Here is a 23534-nt window from a genome sequence, read left to right as displayed (position 1 = left end):
CAAAACAGATGGCATCATGAGCAAAGAATACTATGCGGGAATACTGAATCAACATCTCAAGACATCAGCCAGGATATTAAAGCTTGGGGGGGAAATGGTTCTTCCCAATTGACAATGACCCAAAGCATACTGCCAAACTGGTGACAAAAGTGGCTTAAGGACAACAAAGTCAATGTTTTAGAGTGGACATCACAAAGCCCTCCCCTCAGTGCAATACACATGAAAGCCTGCATGGAGTTTTCTTAAAAAAACAAAAACAAAAAAAAACACCTGAAGGACTCCAAGATGGTGTGAAATAGGATTATCTGGTCTGATGAGACCAAGATAGAACTTTTTGGCCTTAATTCTAAGCGGTATGTGTGGAGAAAACCAGGAACTGCTCATCACCTCCAATACAGTCCCAACAGTGAAGCATGGTGGAGGCAGCATCATGCTGTGGGGGTGTTTTTCAGCTGCAGGGACAGGACGGCTGGTTGCAATTGAAGGAAATATGAATGGGGCCAAGTACAGGGATATCCTTGACAAAAACCATCCCCAAAGTGCTCAGGACCTCAGACTGGGCCGAAGGTTCACCTTCCAACATGACCCTAAGCACACAGCTAAAACAACAAAGGAGTGGTTTCAGAACAACTCTGTGACTGTTCTTGAATGGCCTAGCCAGGGCCCTGACTTAAACCCAATTGAGCATCTCTGGAGAGACCTGAAAATGGCTGTCCACCAACATTCACCATCCAACCAGACAGAACTGAAGAGGTTCTACAAGGAGGAATGGCAGAGGATCCCCAAATCCAAGTGTGAAAACTTGTTGCATCATTCCCAAAAAGACTCATGGCTGTATTAGCTCAAAAGGGTGCTTCTACTAAATACTGAGCAAAGGGTCTGAATACTTACGGCTGTGTGATATTTCAGTTCTTCTTTTTTCATAAATCTGTAAAAATTCCAACAATTCAATTATTTTCTGTCAATATGGGGTGCTGTGTGTACATTGAAAAGTGGGTGGGTTCAACCAAAAGGTGCTTTGTCCTGAGTTGTTTAACACATCTAGATGTAAATACCATGAAATAAAAGCTGTAATTCTGAAATGTTTCATTCATTCATTCATCTTCCGTTCCGCTTATCCTCACTAGGGTCGCGGGCGTGCTGGAGCCTATCCCAGCAATCTTCGGGCGAGAGGCGGGGTACACCCTGAACTGGTCGCCAGCCAATCACAGGGCTCATTTTCTCTGATTTTGGGTCCGAAATCGGTGCTTTGGGTGAAACAAACCTATGTTCTACTGCTGATTACTGATGAATGGAAAAAGGTAGAAAATAACTTTTCTTCTGGTGAAAGAAGAGCGTGTTCTCAAACCTTTTCAAAGTATCAAAACGAGCCTACTATGTGAGTGGAGTTCAAACACTAGCAGGATTTAAGCAAATGACCAAAAGCCTTTTATGTGTGTTAAATTAAAACGCCACTCCTGCTAACCATCCATAGGTGTAACCAACTCAAAGGGGACATAATATGGAAACATTACTTTTTCATTGCTTTTTCTATGAACAGTTGGTTCTCTGGAGTGCCATATAATTAAACAACCAAATAAATTGTTTGTTAGCTGCCTATTAAATGTGTCTGAGTGAGCCGTTCCAAATTATTTTGTCAAATTGTCACCTCACAATCTAATTTACATAATACGGCCCCCGAATTGAGTTTCTTCGCCCATGAGTTGGCAGCTAGGCTGGGCTGAAGATACACAATTTCCAGGAAATGGTTGGAGACTGGCACATACTCAAATGTTAGGAAACATTTACATGAGGGCAAGGGGTACACTAAATTTGTGTTTGGCTTGGTGATGAAGTGCTCCCGCTCCACGTGTCATAAATGTTTGGTGTTTGCTGCTCTTTTCCTGCAGTGGGTTGCTTGAGAACAAGGAGGTGCTTGCCTAATCGCAAAGCCCTATCTTCGGCAAGGTGGGTGAATCTAAGAGATCTGCTACATCAAAACCAAACAATTATACAGCGGCTGAAATAAGTATTTAACACGTCACCATTTTTCCTCACTAAATATATTCCCAAAGGTGCTATTGACATGAAATTTTCACCAGATGGTGGGAACAACCCAAGTAATCCATACATACAAATAAAGTAGAACAAATAAGATAATAAATTAAGTTGTGTGTAATAATGTGAAATGACACATAGGGAAAAAGTATTGAACACATGAAGGCAGGTGGAAAAAGGCATAGAAATCCAAGACAACACCTAAACTCTATCAATAATCAAACAGCAATCCAGCCCCTTGTCAGTGGAAGTGAATATCAGCTGGTTCAGTCCCAATTGATGGCCTACAAAAAGGTCTCATTGACAAGGTGTGAGTCAAGACACATCTCATAATGGGTAGTAAACGCAAAGAGCTGTCTCAAGCCCACCGCAAAGTAATTGTTGCAAAACATAACGATGGCATTGCTTACAGGGACATATCTAAGCTTCTGAATGTTCCAGTGAGCACGGTTGTGGCCATAATACCGAAGTGGAAAGCCAAGCATATCAGCATAAATCTGACAGAGGAGTGTAAAGAATAAATATAAGAGTTGTCCAAGAGCCAAGGACCACCTGTGTAGAGCTACAAAAAGACCTGGAATTAGCAGGTATTGTTGTCACAAGAAAAACTGTGAGTAATGCACTCTCCGGCGCCATGGCCTGTATGCACGCTCACCACGCAAGACCCCATTGCTGAAAAAAAAAGCATGTCAAAGCTCGTTTAATGTTTGCTACACAACATTTGGACAAGCCAGTTAATAATGGGAGAATATAGTCTGGTCTGCTGAGAGCTCCTTCGATGCCATAATGCACACTATGTTTGGAGGAGAAAGGGCACTGCACATCACCCTAAAAACATCATACCAACAGTGAAGTTCAGAGGTGGGAACATGATGGTGTGGAGCTGCTTTTCAACAAATGGTACTGGTAAACTTCACATTATTGAAGGAATGATGGATGGGCAAATCTACTGAGACATTCTTGACAAAAATCTGCTGCCATCTCAGAGGATGGTGAAAATAAAACGAGGATAGACATTTCAGCAGGATAATGATCCAAAACATACTGCCAAGGAAACTCTCAATTGGTTTCAAAGAAAAAAAAAAAGGCCTAGCCAAACACCTGACTTGAATCCAATCGAAAATCTATGATAAGAACTGAAACTCAAGGTCCATAAAAGAAGCCCATGGAACCTTCAAGATTTGCTGCTTGTGTGGAGCATTGGGCCAAAGTCACACCATAGCAATGCATGAGACTAGTTTCTCCATTCAGGAGGCGTCTTGAACTTGTCATTGCAAACAAAGGCTTTTGTACAAAGTTTTAAATAAATACCAGTTGGCGTGTTCAATACTTATTCCCTGTGTCATTTCACATTATTACACATAACTTAATTTATGAGTTTATTTGTATGTATGGATTACTTGGGTTGTTCCCAACATCTGGTGAAATTTCCATGTCAATAAAACCTTAAATATATTTAGTGAGAAAAATGGTGACGTGTTAAATACTTATTTCAGCTGCTGTAAGTGGAGGACCACAAGTGGATGTTAAGTCCACTACAATTCTTTATCAATTGTGCATTTTGACGGACACCTGGTCACTGTTTTAAATTGTAACAAAAAGCACAACATGTCTCTGTTAAATCATGGCATGGTTCGTTTTTCACCAAAAGCTCTGAGGATGTTTAATACTTAAAAAGAGCTGGCACGTTCTATTCAGGGCTGCAGTGTGGACTGGATTATAGTTATAGATAGGGTTCATCACCAAGCTGACCCTGGTCCAGCCGACATTGAGATATTGAAGGACGCTCGAAGAGAACATTAATCTACACTTGATGGGAGTATCTGATGTAGCGTCATGGTACTGAATCTGACCTGACTGTCCCTGGGACAAAGGGATGAAAGTCTGTGACACGTCACCCTACTGTGACAGTTCCTTGTACGTGACCTTGTTCACCCAGATAGTACTAGCTGCTAACCCTCAGGAGCTCTTCAATAGCTGGATTGACACTACATGGTTGGAGTGACAATTACTTTTTTTTTTTTGTGCTTAAATTGCATAATTCATGGCAATAGAGAAAAAAAACAAAAAAACATGGAATCAGATCTCTTCAGATCACAATCAGGCTTCTTCCAAATGTGGATAAAAATCTAACACATATCAGATATCATCCCACTGTGACTTCGGCAACACCAGCTTGATCATCGAAATACACCAATTGGTGATGTATACACCCCTGCGTCAGCCCAAATCCCACAAATAAGCACATTAAAAATGACCAAGTAATTTTAAAGCAAAAGCATAGACCATTATGTTTGGTGTAAACATGCTATATTAGGTGTTTTGATGATTAAATAAGCAATATAATTGCCCATAGCATCCAGTGGAGAACAATGGACTCTCGCTATTCGCATGGGAAATGGACCTAAGCTTTACTGCGAATAGCGAAAATCTGCAAATAGTTCACAATCCCTATAACTGTCATGAAAAAAGTAATAATAATACAATGTGAAAAAGCGGTGGATTGGGTAAAAAAAAAAATACAAAATTCAACTAAGCACGGGGTTCTATGAATAACGTGCGAATGATCTCATCTAATAAAATGACCGGATACACTCGTTACTGTGGCGACGACAACAAGAGTGGATTGCGCCGACTGTATTATAAGACCAAAACGGGGAAAAAAGTGTGTTGGTGGTCACCCGTGCTCAGGACAGGAGAGTACGTTCGTTTAAGGCTTGCTTGATGCATGTTGCCGTACTTTTAATACAATACAGCTCGCAAGCGGGCAACAAAATGTTATGTAGCCTATCAAGCTAGTGCTAGCACTAACGGTTGTGCGTTAACATGCTGCCGTTCTGTTGAATCATGCTCTAAAGTTTCGATGTGGGTGAAGTAATTTAATTAAAATAAAGTAATTTAATTACAGTAAGTTAGCACCCATTATTTCTGTTAAGTTGTAATGTTGGTTTGACCTGACTGATTAGAATACATGACCTAACTAGAGCAGTGATTTGCAACCTTTATGGAGCCAAGGAACATATTTTACAATTGAAAAATCTTACGCCACACCAACAAACAAAAATGTCACAAAACGTGGATACATTAATTACTGTATGTACTTCTTGCCATCTAACAGAAGACCATTCATTTGTTCTGTCTGTCACTATACCCCACTGGCCTAAATAGATGAACAAAGATACATTATTTTTTGTAAATATAATTTTTGGAGCAATGAAGTACACAAGTATATACAGCAAATGAACAGGTCATTTAAATAGACACATTGCTTCATCTTCTGATCGGATCGGTTTTATAAACTCGCTAATCGGTGAGCCACCCCAAAAATCTTGATCATGTAAAGCCTACTATAGTATATGCATTAAGTCAGAATTGGCCACCTGTACCTGCAGTGTAAATAAATCCAGCCAAAAAGGATGGCTAAAGGTACAGTTTCTCTTGTAGGACTGAGAAAGTGCTACTTTCAGTACCACGGTGATAAGGGAGGCCAAGAAGGAGGGGCAATAGAACCGTGTAATGCTGATAGATGTAGTCAGTCACACAGCAAACGGAGCTCAAGGGAGGATCGGGGACGGAAAATGCAGCCTCAGCAGCGGCGGACTTATATGGCTCAATGGAGCAGGCTTGACAAAAGAAGAGGGGCTGAGGGTAGGAGTGGCGAGGTACCAAAGCGAGTGCCTGGCCAATATTGCTGGTGAGATCTGGCTGACTTGGTAATTACTACCTTTGCTGTTTGACTTAATCCCTAGAGGAGGAAACACTCAGACACCGTTACTGCTCCCATCACCCTATCATATGCACTTAAGGGATACTATCATATGGCCACAGTCCACATATACTGTATAGTGGGAGCACCAAAGTCAAGCGCCTTTTATTGTTGCTCAACGAACAATCATAAACTCAAAATGTGTGACATCTGCAGTGATCAGTTGTGCGAGAAAAGCTATGATTTTGGATTGTCCAGAAAGTCAACGACTTTTTTTTTTTTTTTTAGATGGAAGAAAAGACGCCGATATAAACTGATGGATGGATACACATACAGACAGATGGACACACATTTGGAAAAAGACAGTTGTGGGAGGAAAGCTGTGATTTAAGATTTCCATGAAGGCAACATCTGAATCAGAATCATCTTTATTTGCCAATTATGTCCAAAAAACACACAAGGAATTTGTCTCCGGTAGTTGGAGCCGCTCTAGTACGACAACAGACTGATTGATATACAGTACGGTAGCTAGAGACAGACAGACATTTAGAAAAGCGCTTACAGTAGTTGTGCAAGGAAAGCTATAATTTTGGACTGTTCATTTTCATTTTCATTTTCCTATGGATAGGTAGAGAGGAGGATAGATGGTCCCTAAAGGCAACATCTGACTTACGAAGAGAGATCAATATATTAATAAATAGACGGAGACAGACAGAAAAGTGCAAAATTGAGAAGTATAAGTGATTCATTTGACATTTCTAAATATGGATGCCAAACTTTTTTTTCCAGAAAGGAGGACCATTGTCAACAAGGGGAGAACTGAAGTATGTGTGCCACAATTTACAGGGAAGTGGAATCCAGAAATGTCCCAGTACCTTTGTTCAGCATAAAGTTGCATTTTCGATACAATGCCACAAATAAACAAAAACAACACACCAAAATAATTGTACTTATTTAAACTGTAAGATACACCCTCCTTTATTGTTTAGGGTCAAATAGACCCTACTTTTAAGTTAAAAAAAGGAAAATCAAAGTGTTGTGGCTAAACAAAGGTAATCTACTATAAATATTGATTGATGTAGTACATAATAGAGTTAATAATGAAATATAAACAATGCTTATTGGGATTTTTTTGTTTTCAAACTTGTCAAATTCATGCAGTAACTTCATTCCTGTTCCTGAGAAAAAAGACAACAGGAGGGTTTGACTAACATTTAAAACAATGTTGGCGTTTACATTATGAATATATTCCTAATATTTGGATATCTTTATCCATTTCACCATTAAATTGGAAAAATAAAATTGTTGCCTGTTATCGACTGTTTTCCTAAAGGGAAATTACAAAAAAATATATAAATATTACTAAACAAAGAAATCTATGTAACTGAAGCAGTATAAAAAGTGCAGCCTAAGGTTGCAAGGTATATACAGTGCTCACTGTCAAAAATGAAACAATACTGTGTGTTTTCAGTACAAGTACAGTGCAGTTGGACAGATAGTGAGTGAACAGTTCTGTAAAAATAAGCTTTTTCTGTAAAAATATGCACGCTGCAGTACAATGTTATCGTAATTCTAACAATAGCTTAATTCTGACAATGACAAATGCCATAAACGGGCCAATGTAAATTAGCATTGATGTTACATTTTTGATAAGCCTTCAAACACTGATACTTTAACAGAAACAGAGCAGCCCCCCAACTGCGGAGTTGCACTGACTCATTGTCCATTTAATTAAGATACATGACCGTAAAAATGGTGTAATGTAACATTAACTTTGAAAGAAATGCACAGAAATATAGGTCTTTTGTTGTGCTTGCCTGAACTTGAAAAGGCTAAGAAAAGAGGTTTGTGGAAGACTGTCAACTAAATTCCAGTAAATTTTTTATTTCTCACTTTAACTATTTTCAAGAGTTTTGGGTTAGGTTGATAACCTTAATTCAAAGTGAAAAGAAATAGTATGGATTTACTAGTTTAACCAAACATTCTCCATTGCTCAGCATACTGCAATTACTATTTCCACCCAACAGCAGAGTTTTGTCTATATCACAAAGACTTGATCAATAGTTGTCTTCAGATACCAGTGGTGTATCTGAGCTTTTTCCCTTCAGCTCAAAACATTTCAGTAGTCCACATATTTTGTCAACGATTATTAAAAACAAAACAGGTTTACCAGGACAAGATAAAACATTTAGACAATAAAAATACTAAGAATATGGAGTTCCATGTTTGGATTTCAGTGCTCTGACTATTATTATTTCTTTTTTTTTTTTTAGGTTTTTGCCGTGGTACTGTTTCAGTAACGGTATCGAGCAACTTTGTGCAGGTAGAGTATCAAAATCCTAGTTTTGGTATGATGACACTAGTACAGCCAGTCATGGAAGTACAAAAAGAGAAAGTACTGTTACTCCCTTTTTCATCAACATCAATCCAAGTGTAGCAACGGCGTGGAGGGTCCCTGTGCTCAGAGGGTTACCTTTGCGTTCCGAGCGTTTCTTGCGCCGCCTCTTGAACCTGTGCCGGATCAGGCAATAATAGGAGCCCGGATTCTGTGCGCCGTTGGTTAGAAGAGTCATAGCTTGCTCAGTAGTTTACAGTGTGCTGAAGAGCTCTAACCTGTAACTAAATCACACGTCGGCCGAAGCACGTAGGCTCCTTGCTCTCCTCCCGCTGAATGCTCTCACTCCACATGACAGTCAGACAACTGTTCACACCTGAAGCATGTCTTTGGATCTACTCCATTACCCCTCCCTCCCTCACTCTCTCTCTCTCACTCTCTCTCTCTCACTCACTCCCCCCCCCTCTCAATTTTCTAACCTCTGTTCAGGTTGCGCCTGCCCGATCAGAAATGAGAGTGGGGAGACAGTGTGAAGGCTCATATTGTCAGTCTGTTATTAACGTGACAGGGACCACGAAGCTTCGCTTAAAAGGAACATACAGTAGTGCCATGAGATACGAGTGACCCAACAAAGGTTGACTTTTTGCTTCAACTTGCGAGCAAAAATTTGAGATACAGTGTAAGAGCTGTATGGTGGCACTGAACACAAGTCACTTGACAAAAAGCATCAGTTTTGGTAGGGAAAAAATATTCAATGCTTCAAGCTGATTACTGCCACTTCCAGTTGATTTTTACTGTCAAACTAAACATAAAACAGAATTGTGTTTTTTTTAAACAACCACTTAGCTTTAAACTCGCTTTGCTTAATCCTAACAAACAATGAAAAACAGCATTATTCATCCTCTCCGAAAACAACCAAGATAACCCGCTGCCATTGGGCAGAAACCTGGCATCCAAAACTCGGGCTGCATGTTTATCCTCAAAATAATGATCGCAATTATTTTGATCAATATTGTAATCAGGATTGTTCCTCATGTTAGGGAAAAATCTTTATTTTTATTGCACTGTTTTAACGAATAATATTTAACAGTTTTCAGTTCAAAATATGAATAGGAATAAATGATAGATAATAGAAAAAAAAAATGTGACCAAAGAAAATTCTACTTTAGCAAGGGCTAACTGAATAGATGTGTTATTACAAAGTGCAATCAGAATTTACAACTTAACTGAAGCAAATACAGTGAATGCACAGAACGCAATAACATTAGGCTGCAAGCACCGACTTTTCATTTGAAAATCCCCGTCATCAATATAGTGAATAGTCAAGGACAGTAAGTCGCCATTGTTCTGCCTGACCATTGATCAGGGGTGCACGGTTATAAACTGCAAAGAACTTGACAGTTGTGATTTCCGTCTCTTTTTTCATTGCGGTCAGGCCAGCCAAAAAGTTGAAATTAATGCACCCGCTATAACGATTGTTAATATTGTCTTACCGTAACACAGCGCCTCTCTGCCAACATGCTGAGAGGGCCAACTTCAACTAAAAGCTAAAATAAAATATATTACTACATTGGACATCAATGCCATTTTAGGCTTTATTTTGAAGTTGGCACCGGAGCTAAATGAAGCCTTAACCATGTGGTCGACCCCATAACTTTAAAAAAATCACCGTCGATCAGGCTCATTTAGTCATGGCAGCCAAAATCGTGATCACAATTAAAATTCGATCAACTGTGCAGCCCTATCCAAAACCATCACTTTTCAGGGGGAAAAAAAAAAAAAAAGCATGTTTGTTGAGCCATTGACGTATCATCAAAGAGATCATGCCATTTTCAACACTTTATATTGGTCAATCATTTGTAAAAATAACGACCATATGGGGACTGACCAATTGTATCGTTTTGTGAAAAGTATGAAATTGACCAAATTTGAACAAAGGTTTCTGCCTGACACCATCTGAGGACCGTCTCAATGCATAGATCTGTATGTTTGTATACTGCCCCAAGGTGGCCAACATGCACACACAAAGGAAGACGCATAATGTCCACTAAACTGAAGCAAAGAAATGTGGCAAAAATGTGTTTTTGTTTTTTTTAAAAATCCAGTACAATACCATAGTGTACTATTTTTTCCATCAAACAAAACATTACAACATTTTTGTTGGATTTTTATGGGAGGCTGGAATGGATTAATGTATTCCATTTATTTCAATGGGGAAAGATCATTTGAGATATAAGTGTTTTGAGTTACGAGCATGGTCACCCCAAAAATTAAACTTGCATCTCAAGGCACCAAAATGGTGTAAAAACAAGCCAAATAAGTATTTTTTCATCTGCCTATTTCAGAAAATGCCATTCCGCTCCTAGGCCTCACTGTGAACATAACAGTGGGGCTATTTTACATAATAACCACGCCCCATACAGTTTCTTCGCCTGTGACTTGAGCCGCAAGGTTCGGCTAAGATCCAGAGCCACTTTCAAGCAACTAAATTGCCTTAACCATCATCATGCAAAAGTACTATCATCCCCCAACGGGTATGGCACCCCTGCTGCCATGTCAAAGCAAAAAAAGGTAAGCAGAGCTGCATTAAGTTTTGCTGGATACATAGATCAGCATGAGGTTCTGATAAGCGGCACATATCAGATCGCTTGGAGAAGTTGTCAACACGTTGGAGGTGGTGGGGGATAATTTGTGTTTGGTGACCTGTCCATGCACCACATACACACAGTTTAGTGTATGAACTGCTATCAACACGAGTTAAATGCATTTGTCTTTATGGGTAAATAAAGTGTGGAATAATTCTAGATCCTTGGGTTATTTTGACAAGAGCAAGGGACAGTTATTTCATCACTTCACACATCATATGATACATTGTTATGTATGTTAATCCCTAAAAGGAAATAGCTGGCAGTAAAAAAAAATATAGTAATATCTATGTTTCGTAATTTGTGTTAACTACTGCTTTTCAGCTCCCTTCATTTATCATTGAGTGCATTTTTGTTTCTTCCCTCATGCAATTCAGCTTGAATAGTGATACTCTCGCTCCCTCTAGTGGCTATACGACAGGGTTGCAAATGCTTTCGACCAAGAAATACATGAAGTCGCTGCTTAGTTTCTAAATATTATATACGTTGTTATATATTAGATGTTCATTTCATTCTTTACGATTGACAGACAGGCAAGATCCTAAAGACTTTCTACAATTTTCCCATGTTTTATGGAATTTAGAAGGAAAAAAACTTCAAGCTGGTTGGTATAGGATAGAAGAATATAGGAGCATTGTGAACATGAAAACTGAAGGAGCAGTAATTTCAGTCACTGACGAAGCAGCCTATTTGCCTATTAGTTAAATCAGGAAACCAGTATTTAAAATTATCTAAGCCAAGTTAGTTGAAACACACACACGCACAGACACACACACACACACACACACAAACTCACTTTTCGTTCTCTTGTGAAGGTATCAGTAAGCAGGAAACCCTAGTAGAGAGAGAGAGAGAGAGAGAGAAGAATAGAAAAAAAAAAGTCAGTAAACAGCAGCATTTTTCCCCACACACAGTAGATGTTTAAGTAACGGTTCCTTGACTTAACTGACTTGAATTGTAATGTTTTTGTTGCCAAGGAGGAACACAAATGATCAGATAACAGCAAAAGTGTAACCAATCAAAGTGTGGCACCATACAACTGGAATTTAAAAGGAGATAGAAGATAAACCAGAATACTTTGCCTCTATACTACAGAAGCATAGTGCTGCCCCACCACAAAATATAAAAAGTTATAACAAATTTCTCATTTTAATGTGATAAATTTCACATTTTAACATGATAAATTTCATGTTTTAATATGATAAGATTATAATGTGATAAATTTTCCACGTTATAATATGAACCTTTTTCCCCCTGGTATGGCAGCAATAGACTTCCATACTATACACACCCACAGTGGATTTAAAGAAAAACAGCTTTGATTTAACAGGTGTTGCAGTAATATGGGATTTACTATTCAGGAATTACAGTTATTTTATCTACAACAGTGATCCTTAAAGTATAGTATGCAGGTTCCCTAGTGGTATGCGAAAGAATCACTGAATGAAATGTGTTTTTTTTTTAATCCAGTACAGTACATTTGTTGAGCAGAGTTAAGTTGTATATAACTTTTAAATACAATACAATCACATTTAACCTTTATTTAGGTCCAATTACTATTTGACATTTATTTTCAGTACATTTAAATTGAAACACTTAAGTATCGTGATTTTCATATCAAAAATATTGTAAAAGGTAAGGACTCTTGTATTTCTTTGTTGGAACAATACTTTTTGGCAATAAATCTTATTTATTACCCTTTTAAGTGGTGTCACATTTGTGGGAGGAGCAGCAAAGCTAAGTATGTGGGTTACACCTCAATGAAAAACGGCCCAATCTTCTCTCCCAATGCCTAAAAGCCTAATTTACTGCCGTTTTGCCTGCCTCATATTTTTATGAACACTTGGGCCTATTATTGACCGTATTTTAATGTTGGTAATTATGGTGATACTGGTGCTCAAAGTATTTTTGGAAGTGTGACTTGGTGTATAAAGTTTGAGAACCACCGGTGTAGAACATGTCCAATCTAAATGTAAATAATGAATTTAAATAAATTGGTCAAAAACCTGCCCACTGACATTACTATAAATTCTAGTTTACTCCCTGGAGCTGGTTTGCCAGGTTACTACCTTCACTTGTTTGTGGGTCTACCTGCCTTCACTTTTGTCCTCGGCATGTGAAAAGCATATAATGTTCGATTGTAGAGCACAGTTCATGCGATCAACAGACGACAAGAATATTCTGGAGAAGGTACGCATAACGTAGATTTAGAAAATCGAGACAAGCCTTCACACAGGTAAATAAAGATAAAACCTCATGTGACCCAAGGAACAGCTCTCGTCATTGGGAACCATGCTGTGGTTGACAAAGCCAAATGACAAATAACAGTTGCAGACTGCAGGTATGATGACTGAGAACGCTTAAAAACTACCACACAAACTCAAGAAGTACAACTTATGGAAGACAACGACGAGTCTACAGTAGGGTGTTAGAAAGATGCCTCAGAAAGAAGAAAATATAATTTCCAGAAAGTATTACATATAGTTTGGCCCTATGTTATATAACACAGCAAGGTGAACATCTCAGTCAGTCTGGAGTCTCAGAGACTCCAAAAATCTCTAACGCAACCAGACTAAAGTGTCTCCCTTCATGATTTCAGTGACAATTTCTGAGGTTTGTAGGGATTTGCAAACAAACCCTGTGAGATCATTAAGGGGGGAAAAGCACAGCAAGTAAAGAGTCTCTAGGCAAATCCAGTAAAAATATATATTAGGGACAGGAATCCATTCATGTTGCTGTGTAAAAGCCAAACGTAACTACAGCTGGCCAAGTCAACCACTACTACTGCGGTGGAAGAATGGCATTTTCCCAAAAAGGAGCGTGGTCAACCCCTTTCCCTGACTGCGGTCACAAAAAGAAGAGAGGTCACCTCATCTACAGCGTTTGAAGTCGAGTCGTTTTAAACAGCATGGATTTAAGTCTGTTCAAATCCAGGCATCCTATTCTTAGGGTTGACTGATGAAGAATAAAAAAAAAAAAAAAAAAAAGACCCATTGACAAAAACAAGCTTCTTAAAAACAGTCTCGCAGGGAAAGAACCCAAGGCTGTGGTGGTGAGCCCATCTGTTGGGACTCTGTCAACTGCACTAGAAAAGTGCATAATACTATAAATAGACAGTGGTTGGACTTCTTTTCCATTTGGAGAGTTTGAGACGTCACTTACAGATACACAAAAACAACAGAATGGCACTCAGACTACTGACCTCCATCAATGTGGAACTGTTATGAAAAGTGGAGATTTTGTTTTTTTTTAACATGTATAATTGAGGAGACACGGTTAGAGCGTCTGCCTCACAGTTCTGAGGAGCGGGGTTCAATCCCCGGCCCCGCCTGTGTGGAGTTTGCATGTTCTCCCCGTGCTTGGGTGGGTTTTCTCCGGGCACTCCGGTTTCCTCCCACATCCCAAAAACATGCGTGGTAGGTTATTTGACAACTCTAAATTGCCCGTAGGTGTGAATGTGAGTGCGAATGGTTGTTTGTTTGTTTGTGCCCGGCGATTGGCTGGCAACCAATGGATGTACAATTGAACACTGTTTTCTGGTTCAACTGTAAGTTGGCAGGCAATTTCCCTGTCAGTTCCAGCCATTCATTTTCTATAGGGCATGTTCTCAATAAGGTGGCAGGTGGAATCTATCCTTTCTTTTGTTTTGTTTTTTGTCCTGTTCGGCTGTTAGGTCAAGCAGAATGGAAGATCTGTATGCCGGAACAGTTTGATTGTGTCACAGTGGAGTTTTCAAGCTTCCTCTGTGGTTTCTTACTATTATAATTGAAGTTTATTGAGAATCAGAGTCGAACAGAACAAAGTTTCTAGAGGGGAGAGAGAAATGAAGACAAAAGATAAAGCACTAATTTTAAACAGGATGAGAAAAGTAAGTCATTACATCATCTACAACAATGAAACATTAAATATGAGTGTTGCATGGGGTTGTAGTGCTACACCCTGTGAGGGAAGGACAGGACACGATAGGACAGGACAAGGACAGGAGAAGAAGCATGCAGGACAATGGTCGTGAACCCGGCTGTACAACTGAAGTGTGGTGGGATTCACTATGTAAATTATAAAAGTCTATAGGACGAGAGTGTGAGTGAGGGGATACCCAAGCAATTCGCACATTCATGAGTTATTTGTCGCAGTAAGTGAGTGGCCCCACACCCAGTGAAAGAGTCCCAAGGGTGTGTGTCTGCGGACACATGCAAGTGAATTGACACCTTTTTACAAGCACAAAGACCGACAGAAGTGTCCTGTAATTGCTGTGCCCACACCGCGGAGGATGAGGACTCCACCCAATCAATAGAGTGGCGGGATCAGGCCCAGGGGTCCACCCAAAAACAGCCCGTTGGACGGGACACGTCCCACACCGAGGTACCCAGGTCGGTCCGCCGACCCCACCCTGACAAATGGCCACCCGGTGGGGGCTGCAGGGACCCAATGCCACCCCCCCAGCCAAACCCCCGCCCTCTCCCCCAACCTGCAGAGCCCGCGATGCAGCCAGTTCCCGCCCAGCCCGAGGGCGGGAGAGTGTCCCATGTTTGTTGGAAAGGAAGTCGGATAGGGGCACCTGACAAGGGAACGATAAGGGGGGGGGGGGGGGGTTCCCAGGGAGCAGCCGCGAGTCATGAGAGGGGAGCCCCAACGCCAAGCAATCATCCAGCCCGGAGCACACAGACCGGGAAACAGCATAGACGTGCTGAAACCCGGTCCGACACCCACACCCTCCCAACCCCATACCAGTCCCCCAGGAACTCTTTGATATGTATATGTGCCCAGATGTGATTAGTGAGCAAAATATATACAGTGAGTGGTGGACAAAAACCCCACAACAGGCCCCACATCCCGCCCACGGGAAGAGGAAGAGGCAACCGCAGCGGGACGCAAGGAACGGAGAGGAGGAAGCAGGCCTGAGGAGCGACAGAGTGGCCCCACCGCCCCCACCAGCAGCAAGAGGGGGGGACCCAGGCAGGCGCCACCTGGCACCGCTGCAGCACCCACCGAAGTCTATTCTAGCTGACCACCAGCCAATCACACAACACATACTAGAGTGGAACTAAAAAGTCTACACACCCCTGTTCAAATGCCAGGTTTTTGTTAGTATATTAAAAAAAAAAAAACGAGACTAAGATAAATAATTTCTAACTTTTTCAAAACTCACTACAATTTTTTTCTAATCTTTTCAAAAGGGTCAAAGTAATCAACGACTGAAATAATGGAGTTGCACACTCTGTTAACTGGGTTCACCAGTCACACTGAAACTCAATTTAAATGGGAGTCAACACACACCTGCCACCATTCAAAGATCCTCTGACTAACCCCTAATAAAGCTCAAATGTTCTAGTAGGCTTTTTCTGACTTTTTTTTGCTTCTGGCTTAGGCTTGAAGGTTGTGTGCGAACTTTCACTGCTATTTAGAACTGTTATTAGTTCCTTCCACCTTGACGAATAATGGAACCCAGAATCTCAGAACATTGAGCATTGTGACTTGAATAAGAAAAGGGGGAAAAAAAATCCTTGATTGCCACTCTAGATGTGCATCTGCACTAAAATGTAATGGTGGTTGTGATGTAATGCTTCTCCACCCTCTCCACAAATTTGGTGGGAATTAGTTCGTTATTTATTGTTTATTTTTTATCTAACCCAACACTAATCAACGAGGTCAAAACAAACAGTATTACTGAGAAATCTACTGTAGAAATGCAGTAGAATCATGAAACAAAATGTGGGGAGTGTGGGTTGCTGCAGGGGGATAAGATGTCCAACAACAAAATATAATTGGACTGACAAGTTTGTGCTGCAGTTTAAGGCAAGCAAACCCTAATAAAAGGATGTTTTAATTGTCATTCGTCCTCATTGTGTAATATTTGGAGCTTCAAATTATGAAAGATTGACTTTTTGTTTACAAAGTCTCTAGTGCCTTTGTTCCCACCAAGTGTGAAATTTAACAACTACATAAATCTTTTTGTTATCTGCCATTTTCCAAGTTGGTATTCATTTTGCCAAATTTACAAAATAACCGTTTCTCCACCCACAACTTACAGCTCGAGTGGGAGAACATCAGACCCTTTCAAGCAACAGCTGGACTACACTGTCTCAAACACATCAAAGCCAATAGGTAAGCAGAGCTGCACTCAGTTTTGTTGGATGCACAAATTAGCAATAGATAAGTGTAGGGTGGTGATAACTGTGTCGATGTGCCGCTGCATGCGTCACATGCACGGATCAGCACATTAATTGACAAGTACATGAAGTGTAGTGCTCGCTCTTTACCTCTGTACGTGTATAGTATCGTATTCCTAATCCTCTGATATTGTATATACTGATACAGGATAAGGGATATATACATAAAAATATCGGTATAGTGGATATTGAAATAGGAAATTGTATAGGATATTCCAATAAGTTGTCACTCTAAAACATTTCACAATTGAGTGAAACATGCTCTGCTTAAGAAATGTCTGTGTTTCTGAACAATATTTTATTAAAATAAAACACTTTCCTAATTTTCAAGATGTAATGTCATTAACCAGTGTTGGAATGTACTTAAATGTAAGTATTTGTACTTGAACAGAAGAAGGGGAAAGCCCTTAAAGAGCTTTTGAGCGATAGCATGTTGATTTATGTTGCTCTTAATAGTGTCTAGTTGGGGCTGACCTTCTCCTGGCTCTTCAGAGACCAAGGCTGACTCGAGTACAGCAGGTGGAGTGAGAGTGAGGGGGAGCTGCATTTAATTTGACAGAGGTGATAAGGAAACAGGAAAAGGACTAAAAAGCTATTGAAGACCCTGACCTAAAGAGGGGGAATGAAGTGAGAGCGCAATTAGGTGGAAAGAGAGTGAGCGAGAGAGAGAGTGTGAGGCAGTGCGTGATAGAGATGCATTACTACAGAACTCCACTCCCGGGCTCCAGCAACAAATTAGGCCAATTGCTCGGTTACCACTGGCTGCACACAAACCCGCTAACGAGGGTCCCAATAAGCCATTAAACAATGCCTCTGACGCTGACCTAGATTTCCCAGCAAAGACACAGCCTGGGACGTTATTTTAATTAACAACATTCTCTATTAAATGTGCTTGTCATGCTTTAGTTATTGATTGCATGCGTGTGTGCGTGTTACACTAAACTCAATAACAATTCAGATGACATGCCCAGCAGTGTTTTTGCTGTACTTGGGTCCATCCAGCAGAGGGAAGCACTGCTGCAATATTCCATTGCATTTGATTGGCTTCAATATTTTATTGCAGCAGGCAGCACATCATTTAGGAGACACTTTTGTCTATAGTGAATTAAATTTAGATTTATGGGTTAAATAATTACCCCTAAACCTTTCGCATGACATTGTTTGTTTGTTTGTTTGTGATACTTTTGTCCTCTCACTCACTGCCAGCAATTTTCAAACCAGAGTTCCCCATATTTATTGCAAGCCGCTTTTGAGCATTTTAACTGATAATTCAAGAGGCACCGAATATTGTGTTCTGTGACAATATAAGCACTGAACCTACCAAAAGAACGAGTAGGCTCTCTTCTTCCACCAGGAATACAGCTAGTTTCTACCTCTTCATGTTATTTATGTTATTTAGTGATCAGCAGTAGAGAACATGGGTTGATTTCACCAAAAACAATAGCTTCTGTCCAAAAAACTAAGATGTTTTGCTTTTTTGACACCCCAAAGTATAAAACAACAAAAACAAGACTGAGAAAAGGCTTTGCATGGCAAAATAAAAATTTCTTTACACATATACAACTGAGAAATGCACCTTGAGCAACGTTGGCTCACCGCATGGCATGAGTTGAGCGTCAGTGGCTCTTTTACAAGGCGCTCATCATTCACTCCATGAACTGTCATTTTGCGACACACACTTCCGACTACCTACTGCGACATATACCGTAATTTCTCATGGATAATGCACATATTTTTCTCCCCAAAATTGTCAAAAGTCAATAGTGCGCATTATACATATGTAGGTATAAGAGAAATGAAAATGACGTTCCCATTTTATAATTGTATGCTGCCATCAAGAGGTTATGTAAAAGATGTACACTTTCATTCCAATATGCCACCACCCCCTAGAGATTAAGAAAAGTGTAGCCTACACTTTCATTCCAATATGACAGAGGTACTGTATGACTGCATATATGTACAATTGTGCTCCTAAGTTTACATACCCAGGCAGAATTTGTGAATTTTTATTTATTTATTTATTACATTTATTTATTTATTTATTTTGAATATGACTGAAGACTGAACAAAAAACATCATTAATTTATTAATGGTTATGTTTTGTTCAATGATAATGCTTTACTGAAATGCTTGACAGTTTAATTTGAATCCATTAAAATAAAATGAAATGTGTTTTGCCTGGTCCTTCGTGTTTTCTTTAAAGAATTGTACCCATTTTACAAATTCTGCCTGGGTAATCCAACATATGAGCACAATTGTGTGTTTTCTCATTTACTAAATAAAAGTAGGGCTGTACATTTCAAAATAAGAGCAAGTAAATAAAAAGAAAGTATGTGTTCAAATAACTTCAGAATAATTCTTTGAAAAAACTAACAAAACACATAATACTTCATGTTTTGATCATATTGGTAGCAAAATTATGCATTGTAAAAATGCATTATACATAGGTGGAAGGGATTTCCAGAAATTTGAGGTCAACTTTGGGGGTGTGTATTATACATGGGTGCGCATTATACACGAGAAATTATGGTACTCTATATACTGTACGCCATAGATATACAAGGGTCTGAGTGTTAGGTGCCTAAACTTGTTCGGCTTCCAACATGTTAGCGTTTCTCTCCCTCTTAATCAACGTGACAAGCTGAGAGTCACACTCTAATCTTTAGCTGAGATCTCAAATCCCAAGCGAGGCAGTGCCACCATCTACAGGGATCTGTTACTCATTACAGTGGTTTACAAACCTAGCTGGGTGAGACCCTCTTCCAAAAGCTTTCATACATTTATCGTTCGAAGCAAACGGATTCCAGTAGACGAATATAAATGTCCATGGCAGTCAATGATTTAAAGATTCTGGGACACCACCTAGCTACGCCCCTAGCTGTCATGGTAACAAATTTTAAAACTTTCCATTAGCCCAGCAGTACATGGGGTGGGAGTAGTGGCTCACCTGCATGAGACTAGCCCATCCTCTCAAAAGAGGCTAATACTGTAGTTAATATCATAAACTAAACAAGCATTGGCCAATCTAGTTCAAATAAGTACTAACAGACCTCTGGCTCATTTCCTACAGAAAGTTTTTATCCATCCTCAAAATAAAAGTATACTTTTTTCCAAGGTTTTACTTTGAAATTGACAGCTGTGTACTGGACAGTTCACAGGGACATGCAAAAACAAATAAAGCTAAAGGCACATGGGAACTAAGCAAGCACAAACTCGCAACAAGAAAGTGCTGATGATGGAAAAAGGTCTTTGTCACATCCCGGACACACACACACACAATGACTCACAGATTTAGCAACTTCTGAGCCAAATGACCTTTTTAACTTATTGGATTTTTAATGGGCGGCACGGTGGAATTACTGGTTAGAACATCTGCCTCGAACACCTGCCTCACAGTTCTGAGGACCCGGGTTCAAATCCGGCCTCGCCTGTGTGGAGTTGTAATGTTCTCCCTGTGCCTGCGTGGCTTTTCCCCGGGTACTCGGTTTCCTCCCACATCCCAAAAACTTGCATGATAGGTTCACAGACGACTCCAAATTGCCCGTAGGTGTGAATGCGAGTGCGAATGGTTGTTTGCCTATATGTGCCCTGCGATTGGCTGGCGACCAGTCCTGGGTGTACCCCGCCTCTAGCCCGAAGATAGCTGGGATAGGCTGCAGCATGCCCATGACCCTAGTGAGGATAAGTCCTACGGAAAATGTATGGACGGATGTAGTTTTAATGGAAAGCATACATACAGAATAAAATTTGTTGGGTCTTTTGAAATTACAATATAAAGTCTTAACTTTTGTTTGCCTATTTTCGAAAAGCTGTCTTTAAAGGAGCCGTTCTAATATTGCTGAATCGTGACATCATCCCTCAACTTTCTGAAGCGCTTATCCTCACGTGGGTCACAGGTGTGCTGGCGCCTATCTCATCTGGCTTTGGGCGACAGGAGGGGTACACCCTGAACTGGTCGCCAACCAATTGCAGGGCACAATCATTCGCACTAACATTCATACCCACAGATAATTTAAGAGTCTTCAATTAATCTACCATGCATGTTTTTGGGATATGAGAGGAAACCACAGTACTAGGAGAAAACCCACGCAGGCATGAGGAGAACATGTAAACTCCACAGAAACGATGCCAGATTTGAACCCGGGTCCTCAGAACTGTGAGGTAGATGCGCTAACCAGTCGGCCACCGTGCCACCCTTGTGAGATCGTAATTGGGCTAATTTACCCCTCACAGAGCTTCTTGGCTCATGATTTGTTAGCTAGGCTGGCCAAAGATCTGCCACTTTCAAGTGACAGCCAGACTACACCGAAGCACTGTCATGTCAAAGCCAAAGGGTAAGCAGAGGTGCAGTGTTAGCACAGATTAGAGTTAGCGTTTGATAACTGGCACAATTTAGAATGTTTGGGTAATTTGTCGATGTGGTCCTTAATCCGCATACTAATTTTACAAAGTGTAATTAGGCTGCTTGTTGATGAAATGCTGCCTCCAAGAGTGAAACTATAATAAATTATTTTTGGCCGCTAATCGTTAGCCAGTGGCGACTTGGTGCAAAGCGCAATTTTTTTGCTGTCTTGCAGTTTGGAAGTCTACAATAAAACCACAAAAAGACGCTAGATTGGCTGGTAGTAGCATTTTGGAAAAATAGTTGCTAAGTTGGCATCACTGAGTAACCCTGTCACAACACCATAGCCACCCCAGTCGTCATGGTACCAAAAGCCACTTGAGAGATGGTACAATTCCCCAAAATTGGATGTTAAGTGTACCATAATTATTTGTTCTTTGTGTATTTTAACGGAAGAATGTCAGAGACGTTTTTAGACAACTGCTTGGCTAAAGAAATTGGGTAAATCTGTCTTCTTTAAAAGAAAAGCGGCTAAGCACTCAGCTAAGAGTGCCACATACTATTCCCATGTTAACAAAATGGACACATCAGTTAATTATTTTGCCCTTGGTACTACCGTCCATAATACCTTTATTACAGACATGCATCGACGGGCTTTGACAGTGGAGAGTATCTGAACCAAAGACTGCGAGCCATTGGCACATGTAGGTATTTATCATGTTGTTTACTGCCACAGTTCAGCAGTGGAGAGCCACTTATCAAAACCAATGGGAGAAAAGGACATTAGTTGGATAATACAGTAAATAATACTATGTAAACAACATCCATTATCAGTCACAGGGAGGCCAAATAAGGGTCAGTTTCTGTAGAAGCAACTCCACGTGGTCGCAAAGAATAATATATGAGCAAAAAGGTAGCCATACATGACCTTAATTGTCTAGTCTATATTCTCTATAGCAGTGGTTATCAAACGTTTTACACAAAGTCCCGCCCTAAAAAATAATTGGCTCTCCATGTCCCACTACACTGACCAACATTAAAATACAGGAGCGGAGTAGGCCTAAATATCTATCAAAAATGGGACAGGTTGTAAAGTATTACTAAAGTTGTAATATTACAAGATAAAAATATGTAATTTTCCAAGAATAAAGTCAAAAGTTTAAGTGAAAACCTAACTATAAATAAAAACAGTCATAACATCACGAGGGAAAAAAAAGTTATACGACAGTTGTGATATGGGGAAAAACACCACCCCAAGGTCTACAGGAATTAAGTCGAATATTACAGTACGGAAAATGGATGGATGGATATTACGAGGAGTACATATTACAGACTACTTCAAGAGAATAAAAACATTTACGAGACAAGAAAAAATACAATTAAATAAAAAGAATAAATCAATTAAACAACAGAGTCGTTATTACACGAAAAAGCAGTTGTATTTTATGAGAATGAAAAAAAACAATACAATTCTACAGGAATAAACTAAAAATGTTAGCAAAAACAAGGAACAAGTAACAATTATTTTCAAATGTATTGCACATAAAAGGTAAATAACAATTGTACCGGCAGTAAATAACAGTTTAAAAACAAATACTTCATAGATTAAATGCAAATGGATGTAGTTAAATAAAACTGCGTACCACTAGAGGAAGCCCGCGTAGCACATATTGAGAATCACTGCTCTATAGCATATTTGACTAGGTCCATGACACAAAAAAAAAAGGTGGGGGCACTACTACTACTAATAATAAAAAATTTTATAAAGAGCTTTTCTAGCTATGCAAAATGTATTGGCAATTCAGATAGCTAAACTTAGTTTCTCATCAAAACAGTGAATAAAGATAATTCCGTTTCAGAAGCAAAAATGGTTTCCTCCACTTTCTGGTCCGTGTCAAGGTCTGATTTGTGAACATATCACATTAATGATCCTCAAGTAATATAAAATTAAAAAAAATAAAAAAATGCTTACTGCGGACTGCTCTTGTTTTGGTTCTGAATGTGTACATCGGATTTGGCCAGTGACGTTTGGCCAATAGCAGGTGATAAGAGAGCTATACCTCACCAAGACATAAAAAAAATCAAACAGTAAAATATCATTTTGAAATATGTGTACATGTATTTTTAGATAAAAATGATAAATTCATAGTTTTATTAATCTGTGATGTCTGAGTTGTGAGGTATTTCCAGTCTGGGGTGCAAAAATCTTTCCCCTCAGATGAAATAGTTTGGACACTCCTGCTCTACAGCAAAAGCACTGGCCCTATACAGAAGCTTGCTAATGCTCTAAAGGGTAAGC

General features: G+C 39.8%; 1 protein-coding gene across 4 annotated transcripts in view; it reads right to left on the bottom strand.

Moving 5' to 3' along the window:
• adarb1b (adenosine deaminase RNA specific B1b) overlaps positions 1-23534 on the bottom strand; it is a 160047-nt gene that overhangs the window by 53129 nt on the left and 83384 nt on the right. The window contains exon 3 of one of the 4 annotated variants that reach the window (XM_061791418.1): positions 11520-11558. The exons of 1 other annotated variant lie outside the window; for it this stretch is intronic. Coding sequence is in view for 2 of the 3 variants with exons in the window: in XM_061791417.1 (XP_061647401.1) it covers positions 8217-8316 (100 nt within the window). In the remaining variant the exon portion in view is untranslated. Of the gene's footprint in view, positions 1-8216; positions 8364-11519; positions 11559-23534 lie in introns of those variants that run through there. 2 more of the 4 variants (XM_061791417.1, XM_061791416.1) reach the window with 2 other exon arrangements.

Source organism: Phyllopteryx taeniolatus, chromosome 12, assembly GCF_024500385.1.
Source record: "Phyllopteryx taeniolatus isolate TA_2022b chromosome 12, UOR_Ptae_1.2, whole genome shotgun sequence".
NCBI lineage: Eukaryota > Metazoa > Chordata > Actinopteri > Syngnathiformes > Syngnathidae > Phyllopteryx > Phyllopteryx taeniolatus.
This window is presented reverse-complemented; position numbering and strand designations above follow the sequence as displayed.